Source organism: Trichoderma atroviride, chromosome 4 (assembly GCF_020647795.1).
Source record: "Trichoderma atroviride chromosome 4, complete sequence".
Taxonomy (NCBI): domain Eukaryota; kingdom Fungi; phylum Ascomycota; class Sordariomycetes; order Hypocreales; family Hypocreaceae; genus Trichoderma; species Trichoderma atroviride.
Window position 1 is genome coordinate 3,106,354 of NC_089403.1, and position 17,054 is coordinate 3,123,407.

The 17,054-nt window shown below is 49.5% G+C and overlaps 5 protein-coding genes across 5 annotated transcripts; 3 read left to right on the top strand and 2 right to left on the bottom strand.

Moving 5' to 3' along the window:
• Positions 1-161: 161 nt before the first annotated feature.
• Positions 162-3,396, top strand: TrAtP1_008371 (uncharacterized protein). Its single transcript, XM_014086704.2, has 6 exons — positions 162-486; positions 536-1,289; positions 1,415-1,565; positions 1,641-2,092; positions 2,155-2,387; positions 2,445-3,396. The coding sequence occupies exons 2-6, from the start codon at positions 1,218-1,220 to the stop codon at positions 3,127-3,129; spliced, it is 1,593 nt and encodes a 530-aa protein (XP_013942179.1). The 5' UTR covers positions 162-486; positions 536-1,217; the 3' UTR covers positions 3,130-3,396.
• A 245-nt stretch (positions 3,397-3,641) lies between these two features.
• TrAtP1_008372 (uncharacterized protein) lies at positions 3,642-6,130 on the top strand. Its single transcript, XM_066113883.1, has 4 exons — positions 3,642-3,843; positions 3,993-4,103; positions 4,165-4,358; positions 4,439-6,130. Exons 1-4 carry the CDS (start codon positions 3,798-3,800, stop codon positions 5,810-5,812), a joined length of 1,725 nt encoding a protein of 574 aa, XP_065969972.1. The 5' UTR covers positions 3,642-3,797; the 3' UTR covers positions 5,813-6,130.
• Positions 6,108-6,830, bottom strand: TrAtP1_008373 (40S ribosomal protein uS10). The gene is made up of 3 exons (XM_014086707.2): positions 6,701-6,830; positions 6,372-6,595; positions 6,108-6,304 (listed from the first exon to the last, which is right to left on the bottom strand). The coding sequence occupies exons 1-3, from the start codon at positions 6,740-6,742 to the stop codon at positions 6,220-6,222; spliced, it is 351 nt and encodes a 116-aa protein (XP_013942182.1). The 5' UTR covers positions 6,743-6,830; the 3' UTR covers positions 6,108-6,219.
• A 113-nt stretch (positions 6,831-6,943) lies between these two features.
• On the top strand, positions 6,944-9,484 carry TrAtP1_008374 (uncharacterized protein). The gene is made up of 2 exons (XM_014086708.2): positions 6,944-8,377; positions 8,440-9,484. Exons 1-2 carry the CDS (start codon positions 7,236-7,238, stop codon positions 9,200-9,202), a joined length of 1,905 nt encoding a protein of 634 aa, XP_013942183.2. The 5' UTR covers positions 6,944-7,235; the 3' UTR covers positions 9,203-9,484.
• A 340-nt stretch (positions 9,485-9,824) lies between these two features.
• TrAtP1_008375 (uncharacterized protein) lies at positions 9,825-16,620 on the bottom strand (the record flags this gene model as incomplete). The annotated part of the gene is made up of 3 exons (XM_014086709.2): positions 9,825-15,724; positions 15,786-15,931; positions 16,013-16,620. 3 exons carry the CDS (start codon positions 16,618-16,620, stop codon positions 9,825-9,827), a joined length of 6,654 nt encoding a protein of 2,217 aa, XP_013942184.1.
• Between the last annotated feature and the right edge of the window lie 434 nt (positions 16,621-17,054).

Here is a 17,054-nt window from a genome sequence, read left to right on the forward strand (position 1 = left end):
GCCCTCGCAATCTTTGGATACCGGCGGCACGACTCGGCTCCGCTTTATGCAGCTACGCAGTACGGGAATCGCAGAAAGTCGATATCGAGGAGCGGAAAGGGGGCGGAATTGATTCCAAGGCGCGGCTTCAGTCGCTTCATTTTTTTTCAATTTTTTTTTTTTTGGTCTGGATGCTGGTAACCTTGTGATTGTTTCTGATTATGCAAGTTGATAAGACGGGGAATTTATAGAGGAGATGATGGATTTCTAATTGGGATCGTATTTTCTTACGGCTTATTGGGCGATGGGCGGAGTGTGACGGTGTGTTGTGCTCATGTTGGTTTCTGACATGTACAGTGAAGGTTTAATGTCTGACTAGGCCCCATTCCAGCAGAGATGTGATGATCAAGCCAAAAGGATAAAAAAAAAAAAAACACTTGAAACTCATGACCTCAAAGTGGCGACGTGGTTAGCAGTTGGTTGGAGAAGAACGAGCTTTGAATCCAAGTAAGCGGAACTCGGTTTTCGGGATGGACGTCTGTCTTACTCGCTACAGTACAAAATCAATCCAATCCAGAACAAGCAATATCCCAGATCTGAGATGGCGCTCCAAAGCTCCAAGCTGCCCCTCCACAATTGACTCGTAATGCCGGCCTCCCTACTCGCTGCATACCAAAAACTCCCTTATCTCGTCTTGGCGCTTACTTTCTTCTTCCTGCTGTGCTCGTTTGCGTACGGTATGTCTGCACACAGCGTCTGCTCCCCCGCACACCGGACGCCCGGGGTTCGCGTCAGACGCTTAATTGAAGCGTTTCCCCGCCGAAGCTAAGCGGCAGTAGGGCTGATTCGAGCCATCATATGTCATCAGCTTTGGCCGCAAAAGCCTGCATCCGGGGCATGTTGGACGAGACAATCGATAAGCCTCTGCGCCGTGTGTGCCGTGGAAAGCCGATGATGCAAGCATTCAACGGGCTTTGGATAATGCTGGAGGACTGGGGTAAGCTGTTTTGATAATGCTTGACTTCTCAATGGCGGCGGGCTAGTCGGGATTCATGAAGCCTTTTTTTTTGTGTGTAATATGGGGTTTGTTATACGGGGGAGGCTGTGAATAAAGTGTGTTTCCTTTCCCTCTTCTTTTCTTTCTTCTTCCCTTCTCAGTCTTTCTTACAATTGTCTTTTTTTCTTCTTTCTTGGTAGAGTTTCACATACGACCAGTGGATGGTTTGAACTCTGCAAAGATGTTGCAATCATTTAGCCTACAACATGTTCTTGCATGGCTAGGGATTCTGCTTGGCGGCGGAGTCTTCTATGTAAGTTCTTTTGACGCTGCAGAATGGGGAGGATGTGATGCAGAGCTCTACGCGGTGTAGAAATTGCGAAATGAGGAGCTCTGGGAGGCCCCCAAAATCCGGCGGTGCTAACATGGAAAATCAAGGTCTTTGCCATCATCACCTACCGCATTTTCTTCCACCCTCTTGCAAAATATCCGGGTCCTCTCATCGCAAAGGTCACAGATGCCTACCAGCTCTACTACGCCTGGAGGGGCGATCGCCACCTTCAGTTCTGGCGCCTGCATCAGAAATACGGTAAGATACATGTTACAAAATGAGCACTGAAATGAAATGGCAAGAGTCGCGTCTAACATGGGCTGTTGCGCAAAGGCAAAACCGTCCGCTTTGGCCCCAACTCGCTCTCATTCAGCACCCACCAGTCGCTGCAGGACATCTACGGCTTCAAGGCCAACGTCCGCAAGTCCGAGTTCTACGACTCCTTTGCCCACCCGGTGCACAACACTCACAACACTCGCGACAAGGCCGTTCACGCCCGCAAGCGCCGCGTGCTCTCCCACGCCTTCTCCGAGAGCGCTATGAAGGACATGCAGCGATTCATTCTCAACAATGTGCGCCTGTTCTGTGAGCAGCTTGGCATCGAGGATGGCGGAGCCGACTCCAAGGGCTGGACTCAGCCGCGAAAGATGGACGACTGGTGCAACTACCTGGCCATCGATGTGCTTGGTGATCTGTGCTATGGTAAATCATTCCGCATGCTGGAAAGCGCGGACAACCGCTTTGCCCTGGACTTGGTCGAGGCCGCCACCACCAGACACCTTGTTGTAAGTCATTAATGCTCCACGGCGTGAATTATGAAAAGATGTGTATTAATCATGGGGAACAGTGCGGTACTATGCCCATCGTCAACAACCTCGGACTCGACAAGTACATGTTCCCTGCTCTGGCCGCTGGACGTGCGCGCTTCATGACCTACAGCAAGGCCCAACTGACGGAGAGAACCAAGCTTGGAGAGGATGCGGACCGTCGCGATTTCTTTTGGTACCTTCTCAAGGCTCGTGATCCCGAAACTGGCGAGGGCTTTACTACTCCTGAACTCTGGGCTGAATCCAACTTGCTGTAAGCTTTTCTCCTATACATACACTATATGAACCCTAATGCTGACGTGAAAAATAGCATCATCGCCGGATCTGACACAACCTCCACTGCCATGGCCGCTACCCTGTTCTACCTTACCCGCAACCCCGCGGCCATGAAGAAGGTTGTTGAGGAAATCCGAGGCAAGTTCAACGACGTCGAGGAGATTGTCCAGGGCCCTGCCCTTTCATCCTGCAGCTACCTCAAGGCTTGTATCGACGAGGCCATGCGCATGTCCCCCTCTGTTGGCGGTATTCCTCCTCGCGAGGTCATGGCTGGCGGCGCCACCATTGATGGCGAGGTGCTTCCCGAAGGCACCGTCGTCGGAACTGCCCACTACAACATCCACCACAACGAGACCTACTACCCCCAGTCATTCACCTATGTCCCTGAGCGTTGGGTTGCCGGCGACGTGAACCCCATCACCGGAAAGCCAACCACCAAGGAGGAGGTTGAGAGGGCACACAGCGCTTTCGTCGCCTGGAGTCTTGGACCCCGTGGATGCATTGGCAAGGCCATGGCTTATGTTGAAATGACCCTGTCTCTTGGCCGAGCCATCTACCTGTATGATATGCGACGAGCAGTTGGTGTTCAGGACATCTCTGAGGGCCACCCTGACCTCGAGTTTGGACGACACCGCGCCAACGAGTTCCAGTTGAGAGACATCTTCACCAGCGGCAAGTGCGGACCTCTTGTTGAGTTCCGACGTGCCGAGAAGGCTTAAATTTTTCACTTATGGCTTCATGTATTTTATGACGTTGTTGGATGAGATATTGATGACTGTAACTTTTTGGATGGCATGTATTGGCAAACGAAACTGAAATTGCGCCGAGATGGAATCAAGTGCCAAAGAACATGTACAAAGCATGGAGCTGTGAAGGCTCATGCAAGGAAATAAAAAAGTAAATGAGACGGAAAAAAACACAATAAAATCTGTTTAAATTAAACCAGACTTCATGACTGTATGCAAAGTGAGCACAAAGATCAATTCTTGTAGGTATGCTACGTAAAATTTCATCAACATTAAAAGCTTAGGATTCTCACCCATAGATTCAGATAGAACAAGAATAGCAGATTGGTCTTCCATGCATTGCTGTCTTACTGCCTGGAGCAAAGGGACGCTACAGTGGACGATTACGCTGTGATTGGCCAGCATCTCTATTCCAGGCGCTGGAAAGCCGCTAAATCGCCCAAGGCTGCACAAGGCTGCCTATCTTAGCACCTGCTTCTATTTATCTTTCATCGCTGGGCTTCAACCACCTCAACGCATCATTTTTTCCCCTCCACTTTTCTCGCGACACCGCTGTGACTTGGCGTTGAAAATACGGCCTTTCGCGATGGCATAGCCGCTGCGATTACTAAATAAATATTATCCCACGCCGATTGCCCACCATGGCGCTATGCAGATTCTTCCAACAGGGCTACTGCAAGTTTGGCAGTACGTGAACCTCCAACCGACGTCCCGATCCAGCTTGCTTGAGGATCGGATATTGCATTGCTTTTTAGCCCGATTAATGAACTTCCAAAAAAAAAAAAGGGTCAATTTTTGATCGTCCAGGGAAAGACGCTAATTGTGGCCTGCCTCAGATAGTTGCCGATATGAACATGTAAATCCTAGTGGTAACCGCAACCAGCCCTCCTCCAACCGCTTTGGATCTCTCGGAGGAAACAACACAAGCGGAGGTGATGCCACGCTATGTAAGGTAGTCGAATCCAAATTCGCTCGAATACAGCTGACTCCTAGGGAAAAAAAATAAAGCAAAGTACAACATATCGCCCGATGTCATCGAGAAGGACTTGACGACCGAAGCACCGCAATGGATCCTCTCGGCCTATGCCCCGGGGCGAGACGCTCCAGACCAGCTTTTTGGAGGATACCCTCGCGAACAGAGTTTTGAAGAGCTGAGACTCCATTACATGATTGGAAAAACATCAGGGAATGAGCAGCAAGCTGTAAGTTGCCTCGATTCTGCTGCATTCGCTTACATCGCATGGTCATGGAGCAATCGAGTATACTAACCCAAGGCACCCAGCTGAACGAAGCGCAACAACTATGGCAAAATGCGAAGCAGCAGATGGAAAACGCGGCGCGAAATCCGAACGAGGCGGCACGTTTCATCGTTGGAGGAGAAAACCGACATCCGAACAGACTTGATATATGCAGAGAAGGAACACAAGGTGCGCCGTTTGGGGAGTTTCTGGTGGGAAAGAGACCGAATCCAGCTGCAAACGCATTTGGGGGAAACGCTTCTATGGCGACGACCACAAGTTCTTTTGGCCAGCCGTCTGCTCTGGGACAGGCATCTAATCCGTTTGGCACGCCCTCACAATCTACATTTGGCCAGCCATCTCAGCCCACATCGGCATTCGGACAACCGACCCAGACAACGTCGGCCTTTGGTCAGCCGCCTCAGTCAACCTCAGCTTTTGGCCAGCCGTCTATGCTTGGGGCCAAGCCTAGTCCGTTTGGTGCTCCAGCATTTGGCCAAGCACCCCAGCCAAATACCCAGAGCAATCCATTTGGCCAGCCACAACCACAGCAGACCCAGGGAAGTGCTTTCGGCCAAACCAGCCAACTTGGCCAGAAGCCGAATCCATTTGGGTCTTCGACTACTGCAGCACCGAGTGCTTTTGCCGCGGCAGGCAACAACACCGCGCCAGCTGCCAACCCTTTTGGCGGCTCAAGTGCTGGTCAAGGTGGCACTACATCAAGTCCTTTTGGATCAACCCCCGCGAACCAGCCTAACAACGCCCCTAATCCCTTTGGCCAGCCGACAACTTCAACCGCCTTTGGAAAGCCACCTGCTCCTGCCGCCAACCCATTTGGAGCCGCACCACAAGGACCAGCATCAAATGCTACCAATCCGTTTGGCCAACAGCCTTCCCAGCAGCAGTCGCCATTTGGGGCACCGACAAATCAGAATTCTGGAACCAGCTTTGGGCAGAACAATGCAAGCTCATTTGGACAGCAACAGCCCAATGCCAATCCATTTGGCCAGCCTCAGACAAATGGTGCTCCTTCTCAACCCAATCCGTTCGGTGCGAACCAGCAACCCCAAGCAGCCGCAGGTGGCAACAACCCCTATCCCCCGACTAGCAAAAGGCAACATCCGCCTGTTGAGAGTTATAGCTCAAAGTCAATGGATGGACGGCTTGCTCAATTCAAAGGGAAGCCCGTCACTTATAAAGATGGGCAGCCTGGTATCAAGGAATTCAATGGTACTTGGACGCGGATATGGTTCCCCAACGGCCCTCCAGGATATAACAGGGATACTGAACTAGCTCTGGAGGAATACAGCGACGTAGTTAAGGCGCAGTGGAATAAATTTGGACAAACGGGAACATTTGCCGATGGGCTAATGCCAGAACTACCACCACCACGAGTATGCACACGCTGGGATTTTTAACCGATTTGGATCGAAGGACGCACCCAACACTGTTGGGGCTTCAATGGATATGAAAGGGGATATAATCAAACAGATCAATACGGCGTTTATCGATATGGCTTCGTGTTCTATATATATGGTAGATATTCTAGGGCGTTTAATCGGCTTCACCACTACGACGGCTGTAGATTTTTTTGCAGATTTGAATTCGCGATTTTAGTTTGAGAATACGAGTACTACGAAGAGATGGATCATGCCTGTCATATGAGAGAAACAGTCACAATTAATGCACATAGGAGAGAGAGAGAGGTCATGTATGTCGTAAACCAGTTTATTGTGAGAAGCCTATTGGAGTCGAGAGAGGATTTAATTTCTCCCGACGTCAAGGTATCGGTCACTCCAACGTCTTTACGATATTGGAAGCTCGCTTAAGCGGCAATGGTGACCTCAACCTCGACACCAGCGTCGATGTTGACAATGATCTGCTTGACGACCTCGGTGGGGGCGTGGAGGCTGCAAAGATGATGGGTTAGCGACAAAGAGTCTTTGATGACAACACCAGAGAATCGAGGAAACGTACTCAATGAGACGCTTGTGGATGCGCATCTCGAAGCGGTCCCAGGTCTTGGAACCCTCACCGCAAGGGGTCTTGCGAGGAGTGACGGTCAGACGCTTGGTAGGCAGACGGACGGGGCCCTTGGCGCGGAGGTCCTTGTTCTTAGCACGGTCGATGATCTCGGTGCAAACCTTCTCGAGGACCTGGACCTTGCGGGAAGACAGGGTGATGCGGATCTTGTGGCTCTTCTATAGCAATTGGACAATAGAGGTTAGCTTCTGGCTTCTCCTTTCTCCTCGAGATATCATAGATGGAAGTCGTCGCAACAGATTCGGGGGGTGTGAAAGACTGACAGCCGGCTCCTGGACATCCTTGTCGTTCTTCTGGTAAGACATTTTGACGGCTTCACGACTCGAACGGATCGTTTAATAAGGTTGAATGATGCGACCTGCGTTGCGGCAAAGTGATGAAGCTGTTTATTCGTTGATGAAGAAGCAGAAAAAAAGGGCCAGTATCGCGGAACTATTTTTCAATTTTGGTGGGGTCGCAAATTCGCCCAGCTAGGGCTTTGGCTGTGCGAAGCGCTAAGCTCGATGAGGGAATGGCGCTTGATTTATTGCGGCGCCGTGATTGGACGATGGAGGAGATTCGTCTAAGCCTGGGGGATGTGGATCCTGGAACATGCCGTTAGCAGCATAGCTGCGAGCCTTGCAATGAATCATCCGGCGATGATGGGGGCGATGGCCAGTGAGAAGCTTCAGGCGGCGAGGGGCTCTATTTAATATTCGAAAGGCAGCTGCTTTTTTCGCGGCTTTTGTTGCTGATACTGTATCTGACACTCATTTAACAAGAAAACTTGCATTTTCTCTCTCATAATCGTCGACGGCAATGGCTTCTCTACCACCCTTTGCGCCGTTCCCAAAGGCCTCATGGCGACAGCACATCTCATCCCCCGACTGGGATGCCCTCTCCGAAGCTTGGATTGCGCTGTCGCAAGCTTATCTGGGCCTGGAAGATGCGGCGTTCAAACAGGCAGCTGCCAGAGATGAGTCCCTGGCGGTATTTGTATCGACATTTGTGGAGGAGACGGCTACAGAGTCTGGCGCAAAGACAGCATCACCACGGCTGCTGAAGACGATATTCCGCCTCATCTCACGGCTTCTCACACTATCACCGCCGCCTGAGCTATTAAACGTGAAGATTTTGGCCGGGCTTGCAAAGATATTTCCAAAGAAGCACACGGGACCTTTGCTTTCACAGCTATTCGCTTCTCACGCCACTCCCATCGAATCCTCCCTACTCTCTGTCAAGAAGCTCCTCATTCCACAGCTCGATGCCGGAAGCAAAGGAGATCAAAGACTTGTCGAATCAGAGCTGATTCGCTTAAATCCTCTGCTGCATGCTTCGCCCAATGCGTGTATACTCCTCCTGGCCGGATCCGACTTCTTTGATGGCCTGGTCACTTGTTTTCAGGTCATCAATCCTCCTCTTCGGAAAGCCATCATCACCACCGTCTACCTCTGTCTTATCGGATTGATCGAGACTGAGCCTCCGAAGTGGTCCATGATTAGCGATCAACTATTCGCCATTCAAGCTGCGGCGGAAACACACAAGAAGGGAACTTTGAATCCCAACGATTCTCTCGCAGCAGATCTTGTGACAAACACGCCCATCCTCAAAGTCTTGCTCAGAAAATTAGAATCATCGCCGACGGCGCCATCCAATCTCAAGAATCGCATCACAGCCCTGGAATCATTCAAGACAGGCGTCATTGTTCGGCCAAAGAAATTAGTCAAGAGAAAGATAGATAAAGGAAAGGGGGTAGAGGCAGCTGAGGATGTACATGCGGAAATGCATGTACACAAGATGAGCCAGATTACTAATATTCAGGATATCTTCCCAGACCTGGGAGCTGGATTCATAGCGAAATGCTTGGATGAGTACAACGACGATGTTGAAAAAGTCATTGCGAGTCTGTTTGACGATTCATTACCACCCCATCTTGCTACTGCAGATAGGAGTGAGACATTGTGAGTTTTTGACATCTCTTGTGATGATGAGATGAAGTACGCGGCTAACATTATAAAATAAGATCACATACAGAGCACGATGCTAGACCACATAAAGATCTTGCACCACACTCTACACCACCGCAACTACCCACAAGACGCAATGTATTCGACGACGACGACTTTGACCGACTGGCAGTTGATACTTCCAAAATTTCATTCGGCAAGAACCCAGAAAAGACTGCCGATGACATCCTCAAAGACAAATCTACTGCTCCAAATAAGGCAGCTATTCTATCCGCCCTCGCATCGCTCGATCCAGACGACGATGAGCGAGACGACACCTATGATGCCGCAGACGTGGGAGGCACCGTAGACACAGGAGACCAGGAAGCCAACGGTGTCAACGACAGCAACGAAGAGCTTCTCTTCCGCGCATTCCAGGCGGACATTAGGATATTCGCAAGAGACGCGGACACAAGGAGAGGCGCCACCCGCGGCAAATTACGAGATGAAACGGGCATGGCTGACGAAGCCATTGAAGGATGGGCGGTGATGCTGCAGAGGAATCCCACGCAGATGAGGCGTCTGGAAGCCAAGTACGCCTGGAGCGGCCAACAGGCGCAACTCGGCCGCAGTGCATGGAGAGCCAGCCCCGCCGGTTCAGGTGCCGAGGAGAGTGATCCTGATGGAGGCAACTCCAGTAACAGAGGTGGCGGCGGCGGTAGAGGCGGCCGCGCGCGAGGAGGAGGAGGAGGTCGCGGTCGTGGAGGCCGTGGCAGGGGGAGGAGGAAACGTCGCCGGGCCTTCGGGCGAGAAGGAAACAGAGGCGGCGAGGAGGAATAAGGAGTCGCATAAGGGAGCGAGGGCGAATCATAATAGGAGAGATGCGAGGGCTAAGAAGATGGCCCGTGGAGGATTTGCTGGATGAAGATGAAGAATGCATAGACAAAGCATATCAAAATTTTCTTGATTTGCCTGTAGGTATTTAATGATGACAGGCGCAGTATATGCCTTTGTTTCATAAAGAATTGATAGAAACGCAAGGCATGAATAATGAAAGCTAAGACAGAAAAGGAGATACTTTTTGCTGCATCAACTAAGAAGTCAAATGGTGATTGACCGGCACCCCCCCCCCCCCCTTTTTTTTTTTTTCTTTTTTTTCTTTTTTTTTGGCATACGCTCTTAATTTTCCTTCTCTTCTACTATAGCTTCATGGTTCCTGTTTCTTCATGCTGGTTTTCCGGTCAGTAGCACGAGAAATTGTGTGATACTGTCCTACATCTCAAGGAAGAATCATCTCTTTCTGGAATGTCCTAGCCTAGCCCATATACATTGTATATCTACTAATAAATTTAACAGCCAATATAGCTTCTTGTAACCTGATTATCTTCCCGAAAGCAACAGCGCCAAATCAATGCCATCTCGCTTCCCCAGCTTCCTCAGCTTTTCATGCCTTTTCTTCTTTTTACAACGCCTCAGACAATCCATCCACCACATTTCCAAGCATCCTCAAGCCGTAATACTTTGCTACTCGCCTCATAACAGCTAGCTTCCGCACAATCTCATCCCGCGACAACACCTCCTTCCATCCACCACTGCAAGTGCAATGCTCCATAAAGTCATTTACCCTCAACGCACCGCATCGCTCACACTTGAGATCCTGACAAGCCCACTCCGTAGTCCACCCCTCCACCATGGCGAGTAGTCGCTCCTCAATGCTCACCCTATCGTACTCGGTGTTGCAGAAGCCACACTGCCAGCTCTGCCCGCCATTCTCTCCGGAAGAGCTAAACAAATCTTCGTCGCGGCAGAGATCCAGGTCACGCGTCATGGTACAGCTGTCACAAGACACCTGTAGCAGTTTCAAACTCTCTGAAGGGTTTGCAAACGTACCATCTTTGGAAAATTCTCGGATTTCAAAGAGTGCGAGCAGCTCCTTGCGCAACAGTCTCGCTTCTAGTGTAATATTCTTATCAAGAGACAGCACCTGCATTATTGACTTGACAAGCTCAAGGATTGGGTTGCGCAAGGGGAGGTGTGAGCCAGGCAGGGAGGGGAAGCTGTAGTCTTCTGCCAGTTCTGGATGCATGAGTTCGCGCTTTTGCTGATTGATGAGGCCAGCAATGACCTTCTTCATTGGCTTTTCAAAAGCCTTGCCAAGAATAATCTGAGTTTCGCCATCGGGATCCTGCTTCCGATTTGGCAGCTGAGTGAGTCGTGGAGTAGAGTTAGGATCATTAGTTTCTGGTCGCTTTAGCTTATGCATGAGCTGAATGAATTCAATCACCCAGTCCTGGAAAATGGGCTGTAGACGAACAGGCAGGAATGTTGCCATCTGCCAGTGCATGATAGTCTCCAAATCCTGCTCTTCAGATTCTGCAACCACTTGAGTAGCCCGACCGCCGTAGTTGAACTCATCGTACCACACCAAGTAGTCCCAGTACTCCTTGATCTCCAAGTCAATGAAATGGAATAAAGACTTGCTCTTGATTGACTTGATGATGTACTGGCTGTAGGCATACGCATTGCCAACCTCGGCTTTGGTCGTCTGGAGAATCAGTCGGTTGGCGCTTGCAAAGATGACCTGCGAGCCGACGCGCCTGAAGTCTGACATGAGTTGCTGGAACGCTTTTCGCGACATCATTTGCACGTAGTAATGCAGTGCTCGATCGTACATGAACGAATCTGGATTCTCAACCCATCGGACAAGGTGTTGAACGAGCACGTCGGCCATAGTACTGCCTTTGCAAGCCTCCGCCCACCATGCCTTGACCATCTCACGAAGAACTAATACTCCGGCGTTCGCAAATCCATTCTCTGAAGCAAGAATCTCAGACCCATCAGCTGTAGGATTGAAGGATATTGATTCGGCGCCTTCGAGTTCGTTGATCAAAGACGATGTCAAAATCGTATTGATGGTAAGATTGCGGATATCTAAGTCAATGCAGACGGACGAAAACGTTCCAGGGTTATTAATACTAGGCATCTTGACTGTGTCAAGTGAGCCGGTAATATCATCCTTTTCATAACCAGCATGATCTGGCCGAGGGTCTGGCGACCACCATAACACCACCCCGTTCGCTTGTAGCCGTCGAGCATAAGCAATGTCGATCAAGAACCGAGGGTCATCACGCTCGAGATTACACAGCGGAACATCGCCGTAGCGCGCCAGAGCTGTGAGATGCAAGATCCAGGATCCCAGCCCCAGGTAATGTCCAACCAGACGTCGCGCAACAACCGCTTGCCAGCCCAAAGGTGGCAATGAACTATCAGTGGCGTCATATTTGAGGGGCAATACGGGAAACTCGCCCAGAATGGGGACGTCATGGACGAGGAGGTTATGTTGAGACGATTGAATCACCATCATTTGTGGTCGTGATTCGTCTTTGCGCAGTTTCCTCACAACATCGGCTATCTCTAAATGAGCCTTGCGCCGTGTTGTCACTTGAGTGATCTTGAAAGTAACCTTCTCTTGATAACCAAAACAATCCTGCCAATTCGTACCTGCAGCTTCTTCCGCTCGCCTTGCAAGCAGTTCCGAGTACATTCTCGTGATATTGGGGAGATCTGAACCAGAGTCTCTTCCCTTCTGTAGTATCACGACGTAAGCTTGGTCGCTTGTAGTGGAGAACAAGCCGAAAATCTGGCGATCTCCCGCAGTAATGTGCGATATATAGATATAAGCCAACGGAGACGACTCCAGATATGTCTTTGGCTTGGTAGGTCGTTTCAGACCCATCAGATCGAATCCCTGTTCAAGACCCTTGCCAAGAACTGCCTCCTGCTGCTCGTCAATAGTGCAAAGATTACCCAGTCGAAGGACTGCGCGAATATTCAAGGGCACCTGCTTTTCATACACACCCTCGACACTAGGATGATTGAACAAGAGTGAAAATTTCTCCGCCTCGTTGAAATATACGTCTTCTGGTACAGTGAGTTTAAAGAGATGCTTGGATTGATGGCCATTTGGAAGCGTGTAGTTGACTTGCTCAACCTCACACCCGGCAATCTCGACATCTGGTAGCTCTTCTTTCTTAAGGTTGAGGAAGACCTGTCGAGGAACATTGATCTTCAGTGTGTGGATCTTTGCATCAATCAACACATGCGCTGTTACAACGCCAGGGGTATCAGTGGCTTTGAGGTGAAGCAGCTGCCATGTGTTCATGAAAGTAAAGTGCGCCTGTTTCATGAATGTTTGCTGAATGTTGCTGTTTGCGTTGCTTCGTCTCTCGCCAAACAGCTGCCTCCTCCGAAGACGTGCTTGTTTCTGCAGTTTCCATTTCTTCTTCTGATACTCCAAGAATCCAACGTAATCGTCTGATGGATCAGGCATATTGTCTGGCAAAGCGGCCATTGGATTGGGATTCTCTGCTGGCTCGGGAGACTTTCGTTTCTGAGAAACGGCCGGTGGTTGTGACGACGCAATAAGTTCACCGAGTTGCTTTGGTTTAAGCAACTTGGCACCAAAGTCCTCCATGTCTTCTGCTCGATTAATGTTTGTGATATCTGCTAACGGTTCTTTGCTGCTGAATAGGTCTGTAAGTTTCTTTTGCTTCATCTTGTCATCCTTGATATTTATTCTTCGTTGAAGCCAATCAGGATGAGGGACTCTGGGTACGGGATTGCGGACTTTCTGCAAAGCGGCAGGAATGGTGATGAGCTTTTGGATCACAGATCCAAGACGCTCCGAGTAATAATCCCAATCTAGAAGGGCTCGAGGATCGGTATCTGCAGGCTCCTCCTTGAGCCACTTCTTTAGATATGTTCGCTTCACAGCTTCATCCGCGGAGAAGATGGCTACAGGAACGGCTCGTTCTGTAACAGGAGCATTTCGTGGCCGAGAACAGATAATGAATTTACAATTCAGACCTTTGTCTTTTACCATCTGCTCACCTAGAAAGTCGGCAAGACGTCGTGCGGTCGTGATACTGGTCGACTTCTGACTTCCGTATTCTTCCAAAGTCTTGGACATGCTTCGGTTCTCAGAAATCAGCTCCATCAGCTCTTGGTCGGCAAGAGTAGAGCCTTTGTTATCCAACACATCTAGCCATTGGTTTGCAACCTTGGCAACAGCGGTGTAACATTGCGACAAATCCTCTCCTTCCAAAAAAAATTTGAAAATCTGTTGTTGGAAAATCTTAATGAGCTTTAGCTCACCACGACGTTTGACTTCAAATCCTTTCAATTCTGCCAGGCTGCCGTCGTCATTGAACACGGCGTATCGCTTCTTCAAATTCTTATCCTCCTCTTTTGAAGTGGGCAGAATCATGGCCCTATAGGGACCATCAACTTCGAAAAAGATGGAATTGTCGCTATGAGTCTCGTATTTATGAGTTTTGTCATCCACCAAAGTCTGATATTGGTGGTTGGTGAATTTGTCATGCACAAGATGGTTAAGCATGACGCAGGGATATGATATGTTCAGCTTTTTGCCGTTCTTCAGCTTGAACGAGAAATTTTCTGGAAAAGTAGCTGGAAGCATGCACCAGATACCATCAGTATCCAGCTCGAGGGGCCTTCCAAGGCGTTCAACAAGCTGACGAGCAAGCTGAATAATCGTGGCTCCTGTTAAGCATGTAACACCCGCCATTTCCATAGAGTACCATCGAGAACCTTTCCTCATGACGTATCCGTAGAAAGAGTTCAGAATAACTTTGTGCGCAAGCTGTAGAGAATCGTACAGAATGATCATTTTCTTCGCATCGTCAATCTCATTGCCGGGTGCTCCAGATGACTTTAGCGCATCCGTTTTTCCCTTCCACACTTTGGCTTTGCCTTTGTAATCGTAACGACGATCACGAAAATCACGGACGGTATTGATGTAGAAAGGATTCTCACGCTGGCAAATAATTGCTTCGCGAACAATGGTAGTAGAGTCGTGAATCTTGTGGTATACCTTCTGAGAGTAGAGTTGAAGACGCTTCCTCACCAAAGTTGCTTGCTCATCTGTCGACAAGTCTTGAAATGCCCTCGGTGGAGCATAAGGTGTTTTCCCAGGAAACTTTTCATTCTCAAGGGCATGCCGAATCATATTATACTCGTCTCTTTTGGCAGGAATGTACTCCCCTCTCCAGGCCCAAGGTAATCGTCGATCGCATGTTTTGCCTGGCCGATTGAAATCACAAGCCGCGCAATCTGATTCGGAAATCATGGAGTCTGGTTGTAACCGATTTGTTGTCATAATGTTTGGATACATAGATGCGACGTCCAAGTGATAAATGAGCGGCCTTTCGTTTCGGTTGGGCGTCTCTTTCAATGCCTCAAGCTTGCTCTTAATCTGCTGCTTGACTTCATCGTAGTTGGTGACATCGTCCAGAGACTTGTGCTCCTCAACGGTTATGACGAAATTCAGCGCATTGTCCAAATCTCGCAGGAGCTCATCAACTGCGCCGGGGTCAACGGCAAAATTGACGGGGATATCGGATCGGAAGACACCAGCTTCGATACTCTCGACGTGGCCACCGACATACGTCTCAGAGTCGAGAAGGTGACCATCCCAGAAAGCTTCCTTCGGAGTTACGTGCTTATTCGGTAGTACAATCTCTTTTTGGTATGCTTGCACCATCAAAAGCATCTCACAGAGTGTACCGGTACCTTTCCTCAGGACGTCGTCGCCTCCCAATGGCAAAATTGTGCAGAGGGAGAAGATGAAAGGATGTACGTACTTCATGTACAGATAATAGGTGGCAACAGCATCGGAAACTGAGTACTCTGCCAACGTCTGCGGTCGCTCCTGCGCATATGGCGTCATCAGTTCTGGGTCGAGTTCATCGGGGTCATATCCAAGCTTGGCGACTGTAACGGCTTTTAAACCTCGAGATCCTTGGGGCAAGTAAGAATCTCGGTTGACCCAATGGAAGCAGTCCATATGAACACTATAGTTACACTTGAACTGGTCTTCGCTGTCTCTTTTCCAGCCAATCTCGTGGTACATGTCGATGCCATTTATGCTCGCTCTCGTCTCGACAAAGGGCCAATCGAAGAAGTCACCGTTGTAAGTCGCAATTACGGTAGGGCGCGCCTCTTTGATATGAAGAAAGAATCTTTCGATAACGGCTTTTTCATCCGGCTCATTAAAAATCATAAAGGGGCCAGGGTACTCGGGCTTTGGCGTGTAATCAAAATCGCCAATGTCCTCGGAAATGATTTCTCTATTCGTGATCAGGAATCCTTGGCCATCAATCATGTATGATATCATCATAATCTGATCGGTAGCGGCGTCGGGGAATTTCAGGGGAAGTTTCGATGTCTCGATATCGTATGCCATGACAACTGGATCGGCTGGCAGGGATCTGTCCTCGTTTGGTATAATCTTTGTGACGCCATGCTTTGCTTCGACAAAATACCACTTTCCAGCTCTAATATCTGAGAAATCTGTTAGCTATGCCGCTAAACTCCCAGATCTTGCCAATACAAGGTCATATACCTAAGTCTATCATTACTCTAACATGGTATGGAACATCGTATTCGCGAATGTCAACGATGAAATCGCTCGCCTCAGAAATAGAATTACTGGTGTTTCGCTCGTCATCTCGTAAATCATTATCAAAAAGATCGAAGTCGCCGCTCATCCTATGATCGTAAGTGTTATAATCTCCAATGTTGAAGAAGGGGAAAAAACACCCCTCCATGGTATCTGCAATTAGTACTCACGTCGCAACCTCGGCATATGCATCCATGGCATTCATATTTTTTCTATTCTTCTCTGCAATCGGCATGATATCTCTTTTTGCGGACATCAGGTCGCCGACGTTGGCAAATTTGAGTTCGATGAATGTCCGTCGGTAGCCCATCAAGTGATTCGGCATGCTGAGATCTTCCTTTTCCATTCTCCTGACGGACTTGACAACTCCACCACCAGGCACTCTCTTCACCCATTCCTCAACTTCAGACTCCCGGCCTTTTTTGACCGCGATTATGAAGTAAGGATCATACTCGACGGTAGCTTTGAATGTGCTCCCGTCAAGTTCTATGAAGTAGCAGTCCAACGCTGCTCGGCCACCTGGTATCCTCTCGTCCTCGATAGAAGTGGGCTGAACGTTGACTAGCCACCCTTCTTTTCTCTTCCCACTTTCATAACGGGCAAATCCCATCTTGTCGTCAATGCTCTGGGCCAAACGAGTACGCTCCCACTTTTCGTCTGCAGAGGTACCCTCGGCCCTCGAAGACGCAGCAAAAGTTCGGGTTTTTGGGCCATGGTATGCAGTTTTGCCCCCTCTTTTGTAGCCCTTTGCTGGGCGGCGCAGAGATGTGTTCGGCATCGCAAAGGCGTTATAGAGGGGTCGCTGCCAGCTTGGCAATTGGAGAAGTCGAACTTAATCGGTTGATAGTCTCGTCATGGATTATGATATTCTGCACCAGCTTGCTATAATATCAAAGGAGTCGTCTCGAAGCAGCTGCTGTTTCGTGTCTGCAGTGCAGAATGTGCAGTGGTTGGCCGGGCAAGTAAACAAAATCGAGTGGCGGCCCGTACCAAACGACAATCGCCCGCAGAGGATCTTTCGCGAAGATGTGTGTGGGCAGCTATCAGGGAAGACGCGTTGGTACGCGCTGATACGCGACTCAGTCTTGCTAGTAGCGCCACACCTTTAATTGATTTCCAGCCACAGAAGAGCTCGGCACAGCCACAGCCCACTCTGAAGCACCAATTCGACGATAAATCGTGCGAGCGTCATAACTGCTGCCAGTCGATTCC

Bases quoted from the DNA above. Each gene is read 5' to 3' on its own strand.
- TrAtP1_008371 (XM_014086704.2), top strand. From the start codon at position 1,218: ATGTTGCAATCATTTAGCCTACAACATGTTCTTGCATGGCTAGGGATT. The intron at 1,566-1,640 runs GTAAGATACATG...TGTTGCGCAAAG, and splicing joins GCGCCTGCATCAGAAATACG to GCAAAACCGTCCGCTTTGGC. The intron at 2,093-2,154 runs GTAAGTCATTAA...CATGGGGAACAG, and splicing joins CCACCACCAGACACCTTGTT to TGCGGTACTATGCCCATCGT.
- TrAtP1_008372 (XM_066113883.1), top strand. From the start codon at position 3,798: ATGGCGCTATGCAGATTCTTCCAACAGGGCTACTGCAAGTTTGGCA. The intron at 3,844-3,992 runs GTACGTGAACCT...GGCCTGCCTCAG, and splicing joins GGGCTACTGCAAGTTTGGCA to ATAGTTGCCGATATGAACAT. The intron at 4,104-4,164 runs GTAAGGTAGTCG...AAAAAAATAAAG, and splicing joins CGGAGGTGATGCCACGCTAT to CAAAGTACAACATATCGCCC.
- TrAtP1_008373 (XM_014086707.2), bottom strand. From the start codon at position 6,742: ATGTCTTACCAGAAGAACGACAAGGATGTCCAGGAGCCGGCT. The intron at 6,596-6,700 runs GTCAGTCTTTCA...CAATTGCTATAG, and splicing joins AGGATGTCCAGGAGCCGGCT to AAGAGCCACAAGATCCGCAT. The intron at 6,305-6,371 runs GTACGTTTCCTC...TCATCTTTGCAG, and splicing joins ATCCACAAGCGTCTCATTGA to CCTCCACGCCCCCACCGAGG.
- TrAtP1_008374 (XM_014086708.2), top strand. From the start codon at position 7,236: ATGGCTTCTCTACCACCCTTTGCGCCGTTCCCAAAGGCCTCATGGCGA. The intron at 8,378-8,439 runs GTGAGTTTTTGA...TTATAAAATAAG, and splicing joins GCAGATAGGAGTGAGACATT to ATCACATACAGAGCACGATG.